Raw genomic sequence first — 23,744 nt, forward strand, 5'->3', positions numbered from 1 at the left:
TTAATGGCTTTTTTTAAAAAAAAAACTTGCCTCTGTTCTAAAGGGTTGTCCCTCAATTTTGAGGCTGTGCCCTCTAGTTCTGGATGTCTCCACCAGAGAAAAAAATCCTCTCCTCATCTACCCTACCGAGTCCCTTCAACATTTGGTAGGTTTCAATGAGATCCCCATGCATTCTTCTAAATATTTAAAAAAAAGACCAAACTAATTTTAACTAACAAATTATGTATTCAAATGAAATAGAGAACAAATTAGAACATTGATAGTGCTGTAAGTCTATTAGTTCCTAGTAGTTGTGGATGGAGGAATTCATTCAGTGTACAGTGACATTCTTTTGATTGACTGTAAATGAACAAAATCTGTAGACACTTCATCCAAAGAGTGGGCTACTTCAAAGAGTGCTTTTGATGACTGCATCCTCCAAATCTTTTCATTGTAATATTCAAAATGATTTTCTGTACCTTCAAATCCTTAGTATTCCTAACTTGTTGAAGTAAATGAAATTGTTTCATTTTCACTCCCGGTTGTTATTCGCCTTTTGAAACCAGTTCTTGAAACCACAGTAAGTAAAACAGTTCTGAGTTGTTCTATTCGCCAACTATCAGTGACAAAAAGCACTGCTTTTTAAACACAAACACACACAAGGGACACTATGTTTAAAGGCCACACGATGTGCACGCGAACTATAGCCAGTTACAAAATGTTCAACAACCGTCTCCTGCCCCAATTGGTGTCCCAAACAAATGAAGGGAATTCCAGCTCTCTTCTCAATGTTTTTTTTTAAAAGAGTTGTCCTAAATAAGCAGCTGTCCTGATTAACCAATGGCCCAATTAACTGGGATCCACGGTATTGTAGCTCACAGGGTGCTGTATATCTGTATAAAATCAAAAGAACACATTTTTGAAATATTGAAGACAAACTTGACTCAAAAAACTCCCAGGCAGTGTTTAATGCATTTCTTAATTGAAAGGCAATTCCAATAGTAGTTCACCAAAAAAGCAATGTGACATAAACACATCTATGAATTTAATTACTTATGAAGTTTACTGAGGATCATAAAGCAAATCCCATAAAATAGTCATTTCACACATTTTGCCTTGTAAGCAGTCATTTATGCTACTGAAAGAGGCCATTCATTTAGTCTGCTGTCTTTCAGATCCAGCCCATTTCTCCATGTATTTACTTGTAACCGATTCTCTTTCACAAGCTCACTAATTTCCCCTGATAGGGGCAATTTGCAGTTGTCAATTAATCCACAAATCAGCATGAATTTGAATACACAGAGGAAAACTGGAGGACCAGGAATGACCCAGATGAACACAGGGAGAATGTGCAGACTCCAGGGGGACAGTACTGGAGCTCAGTCCTGATGATGAGTCTTCAACTTGAATGCTCAATTTCACTTCCAATAATTGTGACTTGTGAGTACTACTGAGTACTACAGCATTTTCTGTTTTTTTTTAATTTTACAATTGGTCAGGATTAAATCTAGTTCACTATAGCTTTGAGCTATAGCTGATTCAAGACAACAGACGGAAAAGCTCTTGATTCTGGAGCAGTTCATAAAATCACTTAACAGCAATAAAACAGTGTCAGGTTCATTTGCTTAATGTGATGCACTGTGCACCAATTTAAAGTCCAAATTATAATGTTCAAGGCATCTTAATGTATTGTTAAATCTGGATGGTGAGGTAGGTAGGTAGCATTATTTATGATGTATAAAGTCTAGCAGTATTGGCACATCTTTGAAAAATCACTGATGGCCTCTTAAGTTAATTGTGTAACCTTTGGAATCAATAACCTGCTTCCTAAAGTCAATTCCATACATCGCTAGCATTTTCAAGGTCAATACTGCAGTTTTAGAGAACACTAAAACAATGCTACTCAGCATGAACCCTGATTTTTGAATAACCACTCACTGTTGATAGTGACTGGGAAATGGTTCCTTTTCTCTGTGGGGCAGAGCAACTTAAAATTATCTCCATGTTTTCAAACCATGCTTACTTGTTCCATTAACAAATAACACACATGCAGAATATCACTTACAATAAGATGTAAACAAATAAAGTGTTTCACAACTTCCTTTTTTATGTGTGTGTAAGAAGATAATATTTCTAGAGCAGTGGGCATCATTATATTCGCTGTTTTTGAGCAGTGTGCGAATTACACCATCTCCTGGAAAAGTAGAAATGTTAAGTCACTAGCATAAAACTAAAGTGCACAATCCTTAACAATATTTGTAGAGATACAGATGTGTGTGTGTTACCAGACCCAAAAATAAAATCAGAAAATGTTGAAAATACTCAGCAGATCGGGCAGCCGATGTGCAGAGATATACGGAGTAAATATTTCTGATTGATGACCTCCTTATCAGTTTTTTTGTCCCTTGTTTAAATTGCATCCTCTTATAACACTCTACAATATTCAGTGTTGCCACAAAGAACATCTGTTATTTTCATCCTTTGATAAATTGCTGACTGTAGAAAAAGCAACCGAGAAACTCATACAATGACCCTAGAGAAAGCCAGAACATATAAAACATGCTGTATGGAATAATTGTTTATTCTGGATCTTAATGCCAAGCACACTATCCTGTTTGCCACTCTTAACCTGACACTTGGTTAAAGATACCTCAAAAATATTTAATGTGAAATGCACATTCCAATAATGCCCACTGCCCACACATTTCAGTGAAAATGGGGAATTTACATTAAATAAATGTTGTCTATTGTTCTGCAGCATTTACAAGTGGAGTTATTGGAGTATGTTTACCTGTACTTCAGAGGAAAAGTAACCCCCCCCCCCACCCCGCCAACCATCCCACCGTCGGTTTTACTTCCATGAACAATTATTGTAAGGCTTGATTAAATGTATAGTAGGCATAGCACACATTAATAATACACCTTCTCAAAATAGGGCTGGAGAACACAATTAATTAATTCTATAAAATAATGATTTTAACACAAGCTTTGAAATGTATGGGAAATTAAATTATTGGCTAATCGGTCTCTGTTGTCAGTCTCTTTAAATGTACCCGGTCAGATGAAAAAAACCTATCTTTCAGGTTCCTTGTTGCAGTCCGAAGTCCGCCTCTGCTGTAATCCAGTTGGCTGAGGGGACAAGAAAGAGGTGGGTAAACCTGGGGAGCCGGGCCAATGGGAGAGCGAACTGAAGTTATTGACATTTCCCATCCAGCCAATGAAACGGACCAGGGAAGGAACACATTAAAGCCCGGAGTTTTGGTATAAATAAGCGAACTAGAAACGGACAGACACAGAAAACAACGGCCGGACACCACTAGTAGTGGAAAGGAGCATCTCTTCCTGCATTATTTGTAGAAAAAACCTTTCCCTCCAAAAAAAGTCCCTGGAATTTGAAGGATCCGCGATGAAAGCTGTCAGCCCGATCCGATCGGCCAGGAAACAAAGCAGCGGCGACATTGTGCGGGGCCTGTCAGAGCAGAGCCTTGCTATTTCCAGAAGCAAAACGCCGGTGGAAGAGCCGCTTGGCCTCCTCTACAATATGAACGACTGCTACTCCAAACTGAAAGAGCTCGTCCCCAGCATCCCGCAAAACAAGAAAGTCAGCAAAATGGAAATCCTCCAGCATGTCATCGATTACATTCTGGATCTGCAGATCGCTTTGGACACGCACCCTTCCATCGTTCTCCACCAAAGCCAGAACTCACCCTCCAGAATGCCCCTGTCAACACTCAACACAGACGTTGCCATCCTATCCTTACAGGTATTGTCTTTCATTCTGAATGCATGCTGTTGTTGGGTCAACTGGCATCTATATATTGCGACCAAACTGCATTTAAGTTTTGCAAAAAATAACTCGGTTGGATTAGTTTTAATGTATGTCAGCCCTGTGTTTGAATGTATGAGCATGTTTTCACCCTGTTTTAATGGTGGGGCTTCACGTTTTGTTTTCTTTTTCAGCAGGCATCTGAATTCCCCAAACAGTTGTTGTCGGACGACAGTAAGGCTTTCTGTCGTTGACCAACTGGTAAGTGTAAAAGCCCATTTTATTTCTATGCGCGTATGTGCTTATTTTCTAAGCCTTGATTTAGAAAACCACGATAACAGGGAATTGAATCGCTGTATTATATATAGAGAAAGATACACATGAGACAAGTCTTAGAAATGAATTAGGCGCTAAGGTGCTTTGCTGACATTTCTGTCGGTAATGTTAAAAGAACAGACTTAGTAATGTGATTTCCTTTTTTCGCAAATCCATTTAGCAAAAAATTCCAAGTTTTTAAAAAATATATAAAACATTGGATTATTTTCTACATTGTGGTAGCTAAACTTAGCCTGAAGTTAAGCATAAAGGAATCTCAAAATTAAAAAGAATGTAGTCGAGCAAACAGCGTAGCCCCGGGTGGATGCACGTGAGTTTGTTTTAAGAGGCGCTTTGTACGGTCTCGGTTTAAGGGCGGCTGGAGTCTTGCAAAATGATGTTTGTGTGACTTCCTCCGTGGCGCCAGTCTGTCCGAAGGCCCAAGCTGTGTGTGTTTTGTTACTAACACGCCCCTCTTTCTATTCAATGTTTTGCAGGTGTTCGCACATCACGAGGCCTGAGCTGAAGCAGCCCCTGGAGCGATCGTTGCCAAGTGGCCCAACAATCATTGACTGAATGACTTTCTAAATGATCCTCCAAACTCCCTTTTCACCCGGTCTGATCGGTTATTTATAAATGGACTGAATGCCCTTTCTTCATTTGGAAGGCTCGCAGTTGTTTTTTCCCTAGTTTCATTATTAATATATCCCAGATGAGGGAAGCACGCACACACTCTCTCACACTTACACACAAGGAATATCGTCGATGGATGAAGACTTCATCTTATGATGGTGGAGCGTAGCCAGAAGAGATCTTCTAAGCAACAAGCAGATATTTTTTTGCCAGATTTTATTTTCTGGCAGACTACTGGCGCTGATTTTGTGAGATACACAACCTTGTGAACTCTAATCAAGAGTATCGTGTATAGTAGCAGAGATGTGCATTTCTGCAACGTTGTAATGCTGTACTTAATTATTCTGAAACTTTTTATAAAAGTTAATATTGTAAATCGTACTTTTTATACAAAATAAATCGTTGCTTACTGAATGTGAAATTACTTAATTGCTCATGGAGTGAATGAGAAACGTAACTGGCCTGTTAGAAAACGCTGCCCTGAGTCACTGTCAATGTGTTCACTGTTCTAGAAGCAGGGGAATGTGTACGAGTGGCTGGTCCGAGCCAGTATGCTAACTGTATCAATTATGAAGCGACGACCAATAATTTGCGAGCGTCTCTGCTAAGCCTGTTTTGCGTTTAAAATAGTGAAAGGTCAGTGCAGGTGTATCTTAATTGTTGAAGATGATTTTTGTTAGGATGGACTGAGATGTTTTGGCTATAACAGCAAAATCTATTTTCAAATACCAGAAATTTGCCACTTATCCAACGCCGATCAACTGAAAACTCAGATTCTAAAAGGTGACTTTTTTTTCACAAATGGAACCGAGAATGAAGTGGGTTCAAGACGGTTTCAAAATAAAAATATTAAATTACGATTTATCTGTTACAGAAAAAATAACGTTTTTATTAAACTTATTTAAATACTTCGCAACAAATTTAACTGTGTCACAAGTGTTATGCCTTTAATTTCAGTTTGTAAGGACTGCCCTGTACTGAACCCGCTCCCGCTAACTGGAACCGCGCTTCCTATTTCTAAGAACTTCGAGCTGCTGTTCCGTGACGCGCAGTAGTTCACTGGGTTATCCGGGCGCCAGTTTGCTCCTCGGTACTGCAACTCTTACTCTGAAAGGAAGCCGCTTGCGAAATCTCTCACCTGTCTGCAAAGAGACATTAACCTGAGTTAAACAGGTGTGTGGGAGGCGCCAGCGAGTCTCAAGCTGGCGCCCTTCCCTGCCCTTGACAAAGTGCCTCCCACAGACACGCACACACACAAACACCGCGCATTCCGGAGCAGCATCTCCGGCTCATTGCAATGTACCGACGCAGGCATTGGCAACGGGTCCCAGCGTTCTTACGGCATCATGGCTTGGACTAGGAAAACTCCCGAGTTCGAAACGTAATCCTGCATGGGTTCCGGGAAGTTCCCTGCATATTCCCCGCCACTTCAGTAGGCCCGCTTTGGGGATACGTTGCCACGCCGTTGAGTAAGTTTGCGTGTTCGCACACTTCGGTACGACAGCTGGTGAGTGTATGCAGGACACGGCAAAGGAACAGAACCGTGGGACACAAGCTTGAGGCCACACGTGGGTTAAACGTGGGTTGTGTTTAATACCGAGCAGCATCGCCTAGCAACATTCGTACGGGCTAATTGGGTACCACCCTCTCTACATATACTTTACTTTGTCTTTACACTAATACACCAGGGAGGGGGTTTACTCAAATGCCTTCAATAATGTAATACTTCACCACACGAGAAGGGTGGCGAGTTACGCCCGTCTGATTCTACTTATGCCGGGATATGAACCTCTCGTCTTTGCACAAATAAACTGAGCCTGCACTTGTCATTTATGGCATTCTCACATTTTTTTCATGCAATAAACTTGGTGCAACAATTTCCCGGGACCCAAAAGGGCAAAGTGACACTGACTCCACAGCTCTCCGCACCCTCCACCACTGCACTGCACCGGGACCCCAGGGAAATCACTCTCGGTGCTGAAATCTACCATCATGACCATATTTCAATAAACTGCCCCCCTTCTTTATGAAGCCAGTGTTTATGTTCGGGAAGTACTGACAAGCTCTCGAAATGAGTGTACAAGCCCCCGGGGGCTCTGGCCTGCCGGTTAGTGGGAGCGCCGCGCCATCTGTCGGCGTTGGTAGCAAAGGCAACTTCAGAATCATCAGAAACGAGAGAAAATCTGCAGATGCTGGAAATCCAAGCAACACACACAAAATGCTAGAGGAACTCAGCAGGCCAGGCAGCATCTATGGCAAAGAGTATTGCCGACCCCGAAACTTCGACCACTCTTTTCCATAGACACTGCATGGTCTGTTGAGTTCCTCCAGCATTGTGTGTGTTAGTTTAGTTATCACCGGCATAAGTCAGGTTTAGTTATCACCGGCATATATCGTGAAATTTGTTGTCTTTGTTGCAGCAGTACAATGCAATAGAGAAAAAAAACCGTGAATTACAGTAAGTATATTTATTAAGTAGTTTAAGTAGAGCAAAAATTTAAAATATAGTAGTGTTCATGGGTTTAATGTCCATTCACAAATAAGGCAGAAGGGAAGAAGCTGTCTCTGAATCGTTGAGTGAGTGTCTTCAGGCTCCTGTAACTCCTTCCTGATGGCAGCAATGGGAACAGGGCATGTCCTGGGTGATGGCAGTCCTTCATGATGGATGCTGCCTTGAAGATGTCCTGGATATTATGGAGGTTAGTGGCCGTAATGGAGCCAACTCTGCAGTTTATTTTGATCTCCAGATTGGTGATGCAGCCAGTGAGAATGCTCTCCACAGTACATCTGTAAAAATTAATTTCTTGACAGGACCTTGACTAACACATGACATGGAGTGGATTTTGCAGGCAGGATGACCAGAAGCTCGTTGGAAGACATCTGTTTACCAAAGGGAGGAATTCAGAAAAGAAGTCCCAAAGAGTTGAGTCTGGGTGTGAAGGTCATATTGGGTCTTTCACAGCTGGGTTTGGGAGTAAAGCTAGACTCCAATTTGTTTATTATTGTCATATAGACCAGGGTGCAATGGCATTCATTGCCTGCATGAAGCGCACAGAACAGACAGCACAGGGAGCAGAAGTTTTGGAAAATCCATGCAGGGAAATAGAATGTACTGAATGAGATGTGGCAATAGGCACTTGGGAAATTGAGTGATTGATGGTTGGGAGACTTGTTGGTTTGTTTGCAGTTCAGCTCAGAAAATCATTGACTGGGAGTCAGAAACAACTGAAAGTTGTACTTACAAAGCACTTACCTTGATCCCACAAGTCTCTAAAGGAATTTTTAAGTATATCTGAAGTGTAGCCATTGTTGTGTATAGGAGGAGCAGTAGTTGATATCCTTTATGTGAGTGAAAATTTAAAAAAAAACTGCTTCAATCGATGCTAACCTGAGTAAGTTCCCCACTCCTTCAACACAGTGCCATGTGAAAAGAGACAGGGCCTCATCTCATCTCTAACACCCACTCAGTTTTACACAGATCTGGGGTGGGATAAGACTGTCTTTTGACTTAAAGTCTAGTGTGCTTCCAGTTAACAAGAAGAATCAGTTGCCTCCAATAACACACAAAACCCTGGAATCATCCTTTACTGTCAGACTGATTGTTTGGCAGCACAAGCTGGTTCATAGGACAGAGTGAGGAGATGGAGGGCTGGAACTTGTCAACATACACGTCAGGACTGATTCAGTGACTGTACAGAAAGTTGGTTTTGGCAGAGTCTTTGGATATATTCAAGGCAGAGCAATAATTTTACAATGAGATTTCAAGGTGACTAATGGTAAGTACTTCACTAGAAGAGATTTCACAGAAACATAAAGATGTGTGAGATGTTTGAAGAAGGAAAATAAGTCAAGGAGCAGGGAAGAGTTTGAACTAGATGTTGTACTGGAGCCATTTTCCAGCAATTGCAGTTTGGATCAAACACAGAGTGAAAAGTACAGCCTGTCAGGGAAGCTTCACGGAGAAAGAATAATCATAAGCCATAAGCCCTGTCTCTGTCAAAACCAGGATGTCAATTGACTCATTTGCAGGGATGCAAACCAGTTTATGCTTTTTTTTTGGAAATTCCAATAAAATGACTGTGTACATAAGTCCATTTATTTAGGAACGATTTTGAACTGTACAGTGTCATTATGCAGATCGGTACATTTGGTTTTTCCTTGCCAATAACACAATACATTTTCTTGTAGTTATCACCTTTGTAACATTAAAGCTTGTGATTTGCCACATTTATTTGAATTAGTAGGGCGGTGATGCCCTCTGCTGGCCAAAGGTTGAAAACCAAGCCCATCAGCTTGAAAGCTGTTTTTCACAATTCTGTAACATTTAAATACTCATGTAATGCAGACCCACGTGACTCTTCCGGTTCCTTGACACATCCAGTCAGCTTCGTCCCCTTGTTCTTTCCTCACTGCCCTGATTCTTTTTCCAAGTATTACCCAAACCCCTTTTGAAATTTATTTTATTTAGAGATACAATGAGGCCCTTAAAGCTGTGCCACCTGACATCCCCTGATTTAACACTAACTTATCCCGGGATAAATTTACAATACCATGTCTTTGGATTGTGGGAGGAAACTGGAGCATCTGGAGAAACCCATGCATTCGACAGGAGGATGTACAGGTTCCTTACAGAGAACACAGAGATTGAGCTCCGACGACCCGGCAGTAATGGCATCACACTCACCACTACACTATCATGGTAGCCATAGTTACATTTGAATTTCCTTCTACTCCATTTTAGACATCAGAGACCATAAAACCGTAAGATGTGGGAGCAGAATTAGGCCTTTCAACCCATTGAGTTTGCTCCACCATTTGATCATGGCTGATTTAGATTAGATTAGATTCAACTTTATTGTCATTGTGCCGAGTACAGATACAAAGCCAATGAAATGCCATTAGCATCTAACCAGAAATGCAAAGAATAGTGTTATTTACAAAACAACTGCAAATAAAAGGTAAGTGCTACAGCACACAAATATAAAAGTACTGAGACAGTACAATATGGGTACAATACTGCTTAGCACTGTGATGTGAGGTTCAGCAGGGTCACAGCCTCAGGGAAGAAGCTCTTCCTGTGCCTGCTGGTGTGGGAGTGGAGGCTCCTGTAGCGCCTACTGGATGGGAGGAGAGTAAAAAGACCATGATTAGGGTGAGATGCATCCTTGATAATGCTTTTCGTCCTGCCCAGGCAGCGTTTATGGTAGATGTTCTCAATGGTGGGCAATTGGGTGTCGATAATCCGCTGGGCAGTTTTCACCACACGCTGGAGTGCTTTGTGGTCCGATACGGGACAATTGCCATGCCACACTGAGATGGAGTTGGTGAGTATGCTCTCAATGGTACAGTGGTAAAAGTCCATCAGTATCCTGGGACAGAGGTGAGCTTTCTTGATGCTCCGCAGGAAATAAAGGCACTGTTGCGCCTTTTTGATTAGGATGGAGGAGTTCAGGGACCAGGTGAGATCCACGGAAATGTGGACACCAAGGAATTTGAAGCTTGATACACGCTCCTGTACAGCTCCGTTGATGTAGATGGGGATGTGAGTGTGGCTCCTAGCATACCTGAAGTCCATAATGATCTCCTTGGTCTTCTGGGTGTTAAGGGCCAGATTGTTGTCGGCATACCACGCGGCCAGGTGCTGGACCTCGTCCCTGTAGGCTGTCTCGTCATCCCCTCTGATCAGGCCAACCACCGTGTCGTCTGCGAACTTGATTATGGAGTTAGAACCATGTACAGGAACGCAGTCATAGGTGAAAAGGGAGTACAGAAGAGGGCTCAGCACAGAGCCTTGAGGCACGCTGGTGTTCAGGGTGAGAGTGGAGGAGGAGAGGTTGTCTAACTTAACTGATTGGGGTCTGTTAGTCAGAAAGTCCAAGGTCCAATTGCAGAGAGATGAGCTGATACCAAGTTGGCAAAGTTTGGCGATCAACTTGGAGGGGATCACAGTATTGAATGCCGAACTAAAGTCAATGAACAGCATTCTGATGTAAGAGTTGGGGCTGTCCACGTGGGTCAGGGTAGAGTGAAGTGCCGTGGAGATGGCATCCTCTGTTGACCCTGTCAACCTCATTCTCTTGCTTTTGCCATGTAACCTTTGGTGCTCTGATTAATCATGAACCTATCAACTTCCTCCTTAAATATACCCAATGACTTGGCCTTCATAGCCACCTGTAGCAATGAGTTCTGCAGATTTACCATCCTCTAGCTAAAGAAATTCCTCCTCATCTCTAAGGGACATGCTCTAAGTCTCAGCCCTCTGTTCTTAGATTCTTCCCCTCTTGGAAGTGTCCTCTCCACGTCCACTCTAGCTGGACCTTTCAATATTCAGTAGATTTCAATTAGATCTCACCTCGTCCTTCTAAACTACAGTGAGTACAGGACCAGATCCATCAAATGTTCCTCATATGTCAATCCTTTCATTCCCGGGATCATTGTCATAATCCTGCTCTGACCTTCTACAATGCTTGCATAGTCTTTCTTAGATAAACGGCCCAAAACTGCTCACAATACTCCAAAATGTGGTCTGACCAATGCCGTATAAAGTCTCAGCATTACATCCTTGCTTTTATATTCTAGTACGCTTGAAATGAATACTAACATTCAATTTGCTTCCCTACTGCAGGGAGCGCGAAGCGCAGAATCAAATATCGCTGTGATGATTGTACGTTCTAGTATCAATTGTTTGGCGACAATAAAGTATAAAGTATAAAGTACTACCAACTCACCAACTCAACCTGCTGGTTAACCTTTAGGGAATCCTGCACTAGGACTTCCAAGTCCCTTCGCACCTCTGATTTCTGGAACATAGTCCGTGACTTTTGTCTTTCTACCAAGACCATTCACTTCCCAACATTATATTCCATCAGCCCCTTCTTTGCCCATTCTCCTAACCATCAGCTGGAAATGTATCGGAGAAGTTGATGGATACTTGGCAGTAAAATTAACTGAAATTAAACAAAGAAAAGTGGAAAGCGGAAAGGTCTTCTTCCAGACTGCACTCTGTAATTTCTTTGCCTCACTTTACACGGGATTTACACACATCAGTATAGTAATAGTTACACATTTCAACTTGGCCAGGAAAGCTTAATTTTCCATGGCCCTTTCAGACATCGATACCATTCACTGGCTCCACAACTCTCTGGGTTTAACCTCTCCCCAGTCTATTGATGCTAATCATCATGAAGAAAGAACACTGAGGCTGTCTACAAGAAGGGTCAGAGCCGTCTCTATTTCCTGAGGAGACTGAGGTCCTTTAACATCTGTCAGACGATGTTGAGGATGTTCTACGAGTCTGCGGTGGCCAGTGTGATCATGTTTGCTGTTGTGTGCTGGGGCAGCAGGCTGAGGGTAGCAGACAACAACAGAATCAACAAACTCATTAGTAAGACCAGTGATGTTGTGGGGATGGAACTGGACTCCCTGACGGTGGTGTCTGAAAAGAGGATGCTGTCCAAGTTGCATGCCATCTTGGACAATGTCTCCCATCCACTACATAACGTACTGGTTGGGCACAGGAGTACATTCAGCCAGAGACTCATTCCACCGAGATGCAACACAGAGCGTCATAGGAAGTCATTCCTGCCTGTGGCCATCAAACTTTACAACTCCTCCCTTGGAGGGTCAGACACCCTGAGCCAATAGGCTGGTCGTGGACTTATTTCCTGGCATAATTTACATATTACTATATAACTATTTATGGTTTTATTACTATTTAATTATTTATGGTGCAACTGTAATGAAAACCAATTTCCCCCCGGGATCAATAAAGTATGACTATGATTGCATTTACAAAACTCCAAATATAGGAACAATCAAATTGGGAGCAGGAGGAGGTCACTTTTCCCTTGAGCATGGTCCACCATTTAATAAATTCAGAACTGATCTGAATACAACCTCACCATCACACTCCCATCTACACATAGTGATTTTACATGCTTATCAACTACCTGTCTACCTTTACATTAAATATATTCAGAAACTCTGCTTCCACCACCTTTGGGGAGTTCAAAAGTTTCACTTTCTCCAAGAGAAAAAGAATCACCTCATACCTTCCCCAAATAGACAGCTCCTTTGGCATGAACACTAGTTTTAGATTGCCTCATGAGAGGTAACCTTAACAATAAAAAAAAACTAACTCACTTTTGTAAAAAAATAACCTTTGTAAATAATAGTGTTTAAAATAGCCAAAAGCAGAGTGATTTTAATTGGCCAATAACAAGCATTCTGAGTTGTGCTCGTCTTTCTAACCTTTTTGACAATAGTGGTGTAGAGCTGTAGCGTCACAGTACAGAGAGCTATGCTCAACTATGACCTCCAGTGCTGTCAGTGTGGAGCCTGCAAGTTCCTCCTGTGACTACGATCATTTCCTCCAGCTTCCCTCCACATCCAAAAGACATGTGGTTTGGTAGGTTAATTGCCTGTTGTAAATTGCTCCCAGTGGGTGGGTAGAATCTGGGATGGGGTGGCAATGATGAGGATGTATATAGAATTATAAAGAAGTTGAATTGATAAAGGATGAGTACAAATGGGTGCAGAAACTTTAAGTTCTTATTAATGAAATGTGTTGGATACTATGATACCGCAGAGAGCAACAATTACAATAACACAATTCTAAGTGATGCAGAAAGCACACTACCACACATGAAGCAAACATGGAAATATTAAACTCCACCCCTTTAAGCTTGAAAGAAAAGTTACATGACCTGCAATGCACTTTCTATTGGTCTCTTTCAGTTTTTGTTATTTTTCTTTCTTGTTGCCATTTGGTGGGTGGATGATAAGTTATCTTTTATGCGAAGGGACAGTTGGGGATTTGGTGTCTGATATTTGATGTCCTGTTGGTGTTTTTCTGTGTAGGTGAATCTGTTAGTTTATGTATGTGAGAGAGGGGTTTGGGGGTTTGATACTTTCGCTGCTGTTCTTTTCTCGTGATGAGGGGGCTGGGGATTTGATGTTATCATTGCTGTGTTTTCTTCTGCGAGGGAGGGGGCTGAGGATTTGATGCTATTGTCGCTTTTCCTTGTGAGGGAGGGGGTGGGGGGGTTTGGGAGTTTACAACTTTTGTTTCTTTTTCTTTTATGTGTCGGGGTGGGGGGAGTGATGGCTTTTCTTTTCAACGACTCCCTGATGGAAATGACAGAGTTTGTCATCGAAACGTTGGATAAAATTGATACCTGTACTCGGCTGGAAGCCCAAAAAGAGTTTATTCATATTGGGAAAGTTCTAAGCATCAGCATGTGTTTTTGAGTGGAATATCATGGGAATATTACCATCACTTGAAGCCCTTGTCCTTGGTAGTAGAGGTCATGGCTCTGGGAGTTCTTGTCAGTGTAGTCTTGTCAGGTGTAATGTCTTTTCCAGATGGCTCACTCTCCAGCTACTGTGCTCAGATGAGTGAAGGGAATGAATGTTGAGGGTAATTGATGGTTTGCTTTGTCTCAAATAGTGTTGAGCTTCTTGACAATTGTTTCTGCTGCACTCATTTAGGCAAGTGGAAAGTATTCAGTCTTACACCTGTCTTGTGCCTTTAGTTGCCAGGTGACAGTAGCTGAGGAGTTGCTGCAGGATGCGGTCTGTGCCCTGGTCTTTCAGCTGTGGTATCTATGAGGCTTGGAGTCAGAAAATGCTAAGAAAACTCAGCAGGTTAGGGAACATCTGTGGAAAGAGAGTCAGCTGGAGACTGCAGCCAGAAAGTTCTATTCAAAAGGTTCAAAGGAACATCAGAACAAGCCTGATGCATTTTGGAAACAAGTCCTGTGGACTGATGAAGTTAAAATAGAACTTTTTGGCTGCAGTGAGCAAAGATATGTTTGGAGAAAAAAGGGTGCAGAATTTCATGAAAAGAACCTCTCTCCAACTGTTAAATAAGGGGGTGGATCGATCATGCTTTGGGCTTGTGTTGCAGCCGGTGGTACGGGGAACATTTACTGGTAGAGGGAAGAATGAATTCAATTGAATACCATCAAATTCTGGAAGCAAACATCACACCGTCTGTAAAAAAGCCAAAGACGACAAGAGGATGGCTTCTACAACAGGATAATGATCCTAAACACACCTCAAAATCCACAATGCACTACCTCAAGAGGGACAAGCTGACGGTTTTGCCATGGCCCTCATAGTCCTCTGACCTAAACATCATCGAGAATCCGTAGATAGACCTCAAAAGAGCAGTGCGTGCAAGACGGCCCAAGAATCTCACAGAACTAGAAGCATTTTGCAAGGAAGAATGGGCAAAAATTCCCCAAACAAGAATTGAAAGACTCTTAGCTGGCTACAAAAAGCGTTTATAAACTGGGATACTTGCCAAAGGGGGTGTTACTAAGTACCGCAATGCAGGGTGCCCAAACTTTTGCTTTGGGCCCTTTTCCTTTTTTGTTATTTTGGAACTGTAAAAGATGGAAATAAAAAAGTTTTCTTGCTTAAAATATTAAAGAAATTTGTCATCTTTAACTTTATGCCTTTTGGAAATCAGTTCATCTTTTACTCGCTTAGCTATTCACAGTAACAGAAATTTTGACGGGGATGCCCAAACTTTTGCATGCGACTGTAGTGGAGAGGTTGTGAAGACTTCAGACAAAGTCAGGAATCAAAAGTTTGAGCATGGTGGGACTAATGTTCTGAGATGCTCAACACAATTTCAACGCAAGAAGTAAGGGCAGATGAGCTCAGGGCATGGATCAACACCAGGAATTATGATATTGTAGCCATTAGTGAGATATGGCTGCAGGAGGAGCAGTTAAATATTCTGGGGTTCTATTGTTTTAGATGCAACAGAGTGGGAGGGATTAAAGGAGGAGGGAAGGGCTATTCCAAGTGTTGCTGCCTACATATACTTTCAAGGTGGAAGGAAAGCCAACATAGATACATGTCTTGCATTACAAGTCAGTGGTGCCACCGTACAGTTAGGTCAGGGCCTTGCCTTGCTGCTGGTACCACGCAGCCCAGCACTACCTGTCTCCGGTCGGGTTGTCGGCGACTCAACGGGCACACCCTCTGGTGCGCTTGGGTTAACCAGGGAGGAGGGTGTGTAGGCACCCAGCAGGACTGAAAACGAAACCTGTCAAAGGGCAAATGAACTCTTTGTGAGTCAACGGCCACCTACTGTCTGTGTGAGGAGTGGTGTGCCACACAGTCTTTCGTTTTGCACCTTGTAAGGCATTATGATGACAGACAACCCAACAAACCCTATACTTCCAGAGCCGGGAGTGCTCAGGAACTCTGCGGAACGCCCAGACCCTGGCCGAGACAGGCAGTATGAAGCTGCAACCTCAAACCCCATGGGGAAGGTTGAGTCCGACAAGGGGGCCGAGCGAACTGCGCCTCTTTTGCGTTGTAAGGTAAAAACGATCACTGCAACCTTCAACGCAAACACCATCCGCCTCTTGCCTCGATGCACAGAGTTGGCATCACAGGCAAGCAGCCACGAGATCTCCATCCTGGGGATGCAAGAACATCGTCATGTACACCCTGACGAAGAGATAAGGTTCACAGAGGTAGAGGAGATGCACCTCATCACCTCGTCCACATGGAGAGAGCCGACGACAATGTCAGTACAAGGTGGAGTAGGGCTGATGTTGAACAGCAAGGCGAGGAAGGCACTGAGGGGTGTAGTCTCAGTCAGTGACAGAATCCTTACAGCGGAATTCAACGGAAACCCGGCGACCTCTGTCATCATCTGTTACTCCCCGCACAACAGCAGCGAGGAGAAGGAGGTGGAGGCCTTCTACAGTAAACTTCACAAAGCTGTCACTTCAATACCGGCACATAACTTCCTGGCCGTGCTCAGTGATTTTAATGCCCAGGTTGGACTGGAAGATGTTCCATACTCATACCAAGACTTTACCAACAGAAATAGACAATATCTAGTCGATTTCATCCAGGAACACAGTCTCATTGCCGCCAATACACAATTCAAGAAGTGAGCTGGTAAACTGTGGACATATGAAAACATATGAAAACCTCTTCGTTGGTTATGTGGAACAGTCTGTGCTCCAAACCTATTCTGGTACTGCTCCCCAACTTTTCCTTTGGTACATTGACGACTACATTGGTGCTGCTTCCTGCACCCATGCTGAGCTCGTCAATTTCATTGACTTTACTTCTAACTTCCACCCAGCCCTCAAATTCACCGTCGATCTCGGACACTTCTCTCCCCTTTCTCGATCTCTCGGTCTCCATCTCCGGAGACAGACTGTCCACTGACATCTTCTACAAGCCCACTGACTCTCATAACTACCTCAACTATACCTCTTCCCACCCCGCCACATGCAAAAATGTCATTCCCTATTCCCAGTTCCTCCGTCTCCGCAGCATCTGCTCCGAGGATGAGGCTTTCCGTTCCAGGACATCTCAAATGTCCTTTTTCTTTAAGGATCGTGGTTTCCCTTCTGCTGTCATCAATGATGCCCTTACCCGCATCTCCTCCATTTCCCGCACTTCGGCTCTCACCCCATCCTCCCGCCACCACAACAGGGACAGAGTTCCCCTTATCCTCACCTACCACCCCACCAGCCTCTGGATCCAGCACATTATCCTCCTCAACTTCCACCACCTTCAACAGGACCCCACCACTAAGCACATCTTTCCCTCTCCACTCCTCTCCGCCTTCCACAGGGATCGGTCCCTCCACGACTCCCTGATCCACATGTTCCTCCCCACGGATCTCCCACCTGGCACTTATCCCTGTAAGCGCAAGTGCTACACCTGTCCCGACACCTCCTCTCTTGCCACCATTCAGGGCCCCAAACAGTACTTCCAGGTGAGGGAACACTTCACTTGTGAGTCTGTTGGGGTCATCTATTGCACCTGGTGCTCCTGGTGCGGCCTCCTCTACATCGGTGAAACCCGACACAGATTGGGGGACCACTTCGTCGAGCACCTCCGCTCCGTCCCCCACAACAGACAGGATCTCCCAGTAGCCACCCACTTCAACTCTGCTTCCCACTCCCATTCAGATATGTCCATACATGGCCTCCTCTACTGCCATAATGAGGCTAAACTCAGGTTGGAGGAGCAATACCTCATATACCGTCTGGGTAGTCTCCAGCCCCTTGGTATGAACATAGAATTCTCCAACTTCCGGTAATTCCCTCCTCCTCCCTTCCCTTATCCCTATGTCACTCTGCCCCCTCCCCCAGCTGCCTACCACCTCCCTCTTGGTTCTGTCTCCTTTTACTACCCATTGTGTTTTCCCCTATTCCTTCTTCACCTTTCCTGCCTATCACCTCCCTGCCTCCCTTCCCCCACCCCTTTATCTTTCCCCTTACTGGTTTTTCACCTGGAACTTACCAGCCTTCTCCTTCCCACCCTCCCCACACCTTCTTTATAGGGGCTCTGCCCCTTCCCCCTACAGTCCTGACGAAGGGTTCCGGCCCGAAACATCGACCGATCTTTTCCACAGATGCTGCCTGTCCTGCTGAGTTCCTCCAGCTTGTTGTGAGTGTTGCTGAAAACAGAGCCTCCATCTACAGGAAACAGCTCGATTACATCCTCGTAAGAACAAAATGGCGTAATTGTGTGATCAACACAGAAGCCTACAGCACCTTCAACTCGGTCAGTTCTGACCACAGAGTAGTGTCAATGCAAGTGAGACTGAGCCTGCAGCAACCCAAAGCCACAGGTCCCAAGGAGAAGATAGACTGGAAGGCAATCTCCTCACAACCTATTCTTCAAGCCCAGTACACAGTGGAGGTGAGAAATCACTTCGGCCCACTGGAAAGGGGGGAGGAAGAGACTGCCAGCGACCGCTATCAACGGCTCATAGACACACACACAGATGCAACAAAGAGTTTGCCGACTGTGAAGCGAATCAAGAAGAGTCGGATCTCGAACCATCCTGACGTCGTCTCAGCAAGAAGTGTGGTCAATGCTTGTCATGCTGAACTTAGAAGGAGCGAAACAGAAGAGCTAAGAGACAAGTTCAAGACAGCAAAGAAGAATCTCTTTGCCACCTACGACCGACTGAAGGAAGAGGAACTAGCTGAGAGGATTAGAGAGATAGAATCTGCAAATGAAGACATGCAGCATGGAGAAGCATGGCGCCTAGTCAATGAGATCAGTAGACGGAAGAAGTCCCCATCAGGTTAAATAAGTGGTAAAACAGCAGAGGACTGTGTCCTGACATGGTTTACCCACTTTAAGAACCTGCTGGGAAGTCCTCCAACGATCACGGAAGAAGAAGAGGACATACCCATGATACTAACGCAAGTCGACATCGATGACAGCCCATTCACCATTGAGGAACTGAAGAAGGCCAAATATGCACTCAAACAGGGCAGGAGCACTGGACCAGATGGGATACTACCAGATGTCCTGAAGAACTGCGACCTGGACGATATCTTGCTGGACATATGTAATAGGGCACTAATGAAAGGCGACAAATCAGAACAGTGGTCACTCTCAAACATTATCCCAGTCCCCAAGTCTGGATCCCTCACAAAGACAGATAACTACCGTGGTATCAACTTGACCTGCATCTTAGCAAAGTTATATAATCAGATGATCTTGAACAGAATTCGCACCGCCATTGATCCTAAGCTAAGATTCAATCAGAATGGTTTTCGGCAGAAGCACACAACAGTAATGCAAATACTTGCTCTCTGTAGGATCATCGAGAAAGTCAAGAAGAACAACCTACCAGCTGTAGTTGCTTACATCGATTTTTGCAAAGCTTTTGACTCCAGTCACTGTGGTAAAATGCTGAAGATCCTGAAAACTTACGGAGTGCCAGACCATCTACTGAGAGCAATAGAGTCCAGCTATACCAAAACCATGGCGAAAGTTGTATCACCAGACGGAGAAACAGCAGTGTTCGAGCTCCTAGCTGGTGTGCTGCAAGGAGACACTCTGGCACCCTACATCTTTATAATTGTCCTTGATTACGCTCTGTGACAAGCTACCAAAGGTCATGACAAGCTTGGTTTTACCATAAAACCATGACGAACCAAAAGGGTCAGACCAGTTACGCTCACAGATCTCGATTTTGCAGATGACATAGTCCTGCTCTCTGACCAGATGGAGGAAGCACAGCAGCTACTGACAAAAGTGGAAACTGAGTGCAATAAAGTTGGACTTCACCTAAACACCAAAAAGACAGAGTACATGGTGTTTAACTGCGACGAAGGTACTCTCAAGACCGTAAAGAATGATACTATTAAAGTCTTTGACTACAAGTACCTCAGGTCAAGAATGATGAGTTCGGAGACGGACATAAAGATACGGAAGGCGCTGGCGTGGAGGGCTATGAACGACATGAAGGAAATCTGGAAGTCGAACCTGACCAGAGGGCTTAAAAAGAGGATTTTAATAGCGGTCACAGAGTCCATTCTGAGTACGGATGCGAGACGTGGACACTCACCGAGATGATGCGAAAGTCTGTAGATGGTTGCTATATGTGAATGCTCCGGATGGCTCTTGATGTGAGTTGGCAACAGCACATGATGAACGTCGAGCTCTATAACAACCTACCGATGCTCACCACTAAAATCGAGGCGAGAAGACTGCAACTAGCGGGGCACTGTCTACGCCACCCCGAGCAACCTGCCAGCCTAGTCATCATATGGGAGCCCAAGCACGGGAGGATGAACCCTGGGCACCCTCCCAAGACTATGGTCAACACGCTCCTAGAAGACAGTGGCGCGGCTAATGTAGATGAACTGAACACACTGATGAGGCAGAGGGAGAAGTGGAGAGTCTGTCATCGTGCCCGACGCCAGCCCCCTAGGCCTGAGTCGACGTCGTAGTAGTAGTAGTAGTAGTAGTAGTAGGTGCCACCGTACCAGGGCCAGAAGAACTTTGATGCACTGAACTTTTGATCTTTCTTATGTCACCTTAAGTAATCATCATACATTCTAAGTTTTGGTTAACCTGGACATTTATTTTCTGCTTAAATGCAGAAGAATCTCAGGACACTAATACTTTTCTTCATCTTAGTTATGAATATGTGTTGCATACTAACAGGTCAGGTTGTTGGGTGTGTTCTAAAGAGGGCCTATATACAGTATTCAGAAGGTGGATTGCCAATGCATTTATACACCTCGATCATAGTGAATTTGGTTCCATGTTTTACTTTGATAATGAAGTTAGAACTGTAAAGGGAGCACAGGACTACACTGCCTATAGGAATGATTCTTGCCAATGTAACAGTTTTGAGGGATGGTATTTACAATTGCATAACCCCTCTGCTCTGAAACTGCTTCATGGGAAGAGGGCGAACTACTGAATGTTACTGTAACCATCAAGGGACAGGTCTAGATTTAAGTAACAGTACGAACGCGATTAAGAGTATTTATTGGATTTGTGGCAACCAAGGTCATACTTTAAATAAACAATCAGCAGTTCAAGATTGAAATTGGAAATTCCTTTACATGGAAGTTAAGGATTTTTGAAACTCTTCACCTAAGAGAGTTGTGAAGCAAATAATATGAAATTTAAGCAAGAACATGATTCAGGTAAAAGGTCTCATTGAATAGTGCAGTCGATGTGAGTGTCAAATGGCCTACACCTGCTGCTATTTTTAACATTTCTCCTGCTCTTCTCCAATTTCAACATAGCTAATCAAAACAGTTTTATTTCCTTTCCTGATAATGTTCTTCCTAACTGCTTCATATTATCTGCATTAAAGGAGGCAATAAGGAAATATTTTTAATTTGTTTATCAGGAGATGCTGTTTCAAATTAAAGGGCTGTATTACACATTTCTTTCCACCACTAAATACGTGCTCAGTTTTACAAGTCTGCCTACACAACTTACATCTACGAAGCTAAGGGCATTGACCACAATCCTCACATTTATAAGTGGCCTTATGATAGTCATAAGTACAATAAAATATAAATTTTAGTTCTTGTAAAACACATGTAAGATCACCAGTTTCAGCTGATTCAAGAACAGACTGCATTTACCTTGAGTCTTCGACATAGAACAGGGCATTTTGCAAAGATGTTTCAAACACATAACACTGGAGAAATGAAGGGTGAGAGGACACATGACAGCCCAAAGTCAGAGAAACATTGAGAGTTGTAGGATAGAAGAATGTTTTAGAGAATGGGAGGAGAAAGATGAGGCAATATTTAAGATTAAGAAAGGAAACTGAAAGAAGTTGTGAGAAGTATAAGATGAAAGGCTCAGCAGTTGGTGGGCTGAAACAAATTTAAGACAATTGGTTTTATCCAAAAACACACACAAAATGCTAGAAGAACTCAGCAGGCCAGGCAACATCTATATAGGGAAGTGAGCAGTGGATGTTTCTGTCTGAGACCCTTCATCAGGACTAATAAGCAAATATTCTTAGGAGCTGCTCATAAGTTAAATGGATTTTAAGATTTTACTAATAAATGTTGAAGACTTCTGGCATTTTCTGAGAAATGAGAAGAATGTGATGATATCTACTTTATCATTAAACTTCATTCCATGCTGTAATGTTCCCTTGAAGAGATAATTCCAATGTAAGGTTATGCTCCTCGAGGGACTAGTAATGACCAGGTTAATTACAAATCATATTTGCAAAGCTTGAGATGATACAGCAGATCTATTAATTGCTTCAAAAGATGCAGCCAGAAAATGACATAGAAAACTGCATACTATCTAGCTCTCTGTATGATCTGTGCTATGTGTCATCCCATTACTGTTAGCCCCAGTGACTGAATACATTAAAGTTACAAGGCAAAATTCACCAATTTATCAATTTAACATTGGCAGAATCACCAAACCCTAAAATCTATACCTACAAGGACAAGCTCAGTAATATAATGGGGATGTATTTCTTCCAAGTCACAAGTGATGTTAGACATTATTCATATGTCTTTGACTTAGCGATAATGAAGCTCCAAAGTCCTGAAATTCCCCCAAATCCTGAAGTTTTAAGTCAGAAGTCTCAAAAGGAAAAAAGGCTTTTTTTGTCGCAATGCCGAAGACTGTTTCACAGCACTAATTCTTGATAATGATTTACATTTGGAACTCATTTATAAATAATTTTCTGGCGCTTAGTGGTTAAGCATCAACTAAAACTAATCTGTACTCACAGAGAACATATCAAGGTTCAACTTTTAGAGGTCAAATTTCAGAGAATTAGATGGGCTGAAGTTGAATCGAAAATATAAGTGATAACCTATGGTGATGTGCATCAAACTTACCGGCTTAAATACTAAATAGGTTTAGTAAAGCTACTTGTGTTTGCACTTTTCTTGCATGGCTAATATTATAATTTAAAATAGGGATGATGGTTGTGTCTTTGACTTTTGCCTGAAAAACTGATGGATCATTTTGCAGAGCACCTGCACTCTCTCAATGACCATCTTGATCTAACATTTGCAAGTCATTTCCTCACTCTGACATGTCTGTCCTTGGCCTTCTCCATGGCCACATTGAGGCCAAATGCAAACAAGAACAGCACCTCATATTCTTCTTTGGCAGGCTACACCCCAATGGGATGAGCATTCAATTTCCTGTAAACTATTTCCCTTGTGTGCCTTGCACATTTTCCATCCCTCCTCCCTCCCTCATTACCTATATTCGTCACCCATCCCCATCTAGTTCACTCACACATCTCTTTACCTTGGTCTCTTCCCCTTTGGTTTATCTTTTCTCTCCCCTCCCACATTTGGTTCCATCTGCCCATCATCCCTCCTTTATCGGGTTTCACCTCTCTTACCAGTCTGTCTCTATCTACCCCCTTTCCCTCCTTCACATGGTCCACCTATCATTTTCCTTTTCAAATATTTCCACCTATCACTGACCATTCTGTCTCAACACTAACCCTTCCCCCTCTTTCTCCATCTGTTCCTACCCATCATCAGCCAACCTCTGTCTCACCTCTTTATACTGGCTACACTCTCACTCCCAGTGCAGGGTCTCAACTTGCAATGTCGGCACTCTTTGCCTCCACAATGCTAATCAAACTGCTGGGTTACCCTTTCTTGCAGATTCCAGTTCTGCAGTCTCTCATGTTTCCAAGCTGATGGAGTGATTCAGCTTCCTCCCATCACATGCGTCCAACCATCCCAGAAAAGCTGGAGTTCTGCTGAACAGTAAACAATGGCACAAAGCAAGGGCT

General features: G+C 43.2%; 1 protein-coding gene and 1 pseudogene across 2 annotated transcripts; both read left to right on the forward strand.

The window, feature by feature from the left end:
- The first annotated feature begins 3,223 nt into the window (after positions 1-3,223).
- Positions 3,224-5,605, forward strand: id2a (inhibitor of DNA binding 2a). 2 transcript variants are annotated; one of them, XM_063038077.1, is made up of 3 exons: positions 3,224-3,742; positions 3,943-4,006; positions 4,558-5,605. In XM_063038077.1, the coding sequence occupies exons 1-2, from the start codon at positions 3,386-3,388 to the stop codon at positions 3,997-3,999; spliced, it is 414 nt and encodes a 137-aa protein (XP_062894147.1). In that variant the 5' UTR covers positions 3,224-3,385; the 3' UTR covers positions 4,000-4,006; positions 4,558-5,605. The 2 variants fall into 2 exon arrangements, with proteins under 2 accessions (XP_062894147.1, XP_062894140.1); XM_063038070.1 differs by having other exon boundaries at positions 3,233-3,742; positions 3,940-4,006.
- A 10,253-nt stretch (positions 5,606-15,858) lies between these two features.
- Positions 15,859-18,301, forward strand: LOC134357250 (craniofacial development protein 2-like; annotated as a pseudogene).
- The last annotated feature ends 5,443 nt before the right edge of the window (positions 18,302-23,744 follow it).

This window comes from Mobula hypostoma, chromosome 2, assembly GCF_963921235.1.
Source record: "Mobula hypostoma chromosome 2, sMobHyp1.1, whole genome shotgun sequence".
Classification (NCBI taxonomy): domain Eukaryota; kingdom Metazoa; phylum Chordata; class Chondrichthyes; order Myliobatiformes; family Myliobatidae; genus Mobula; species Mobula hypostoma.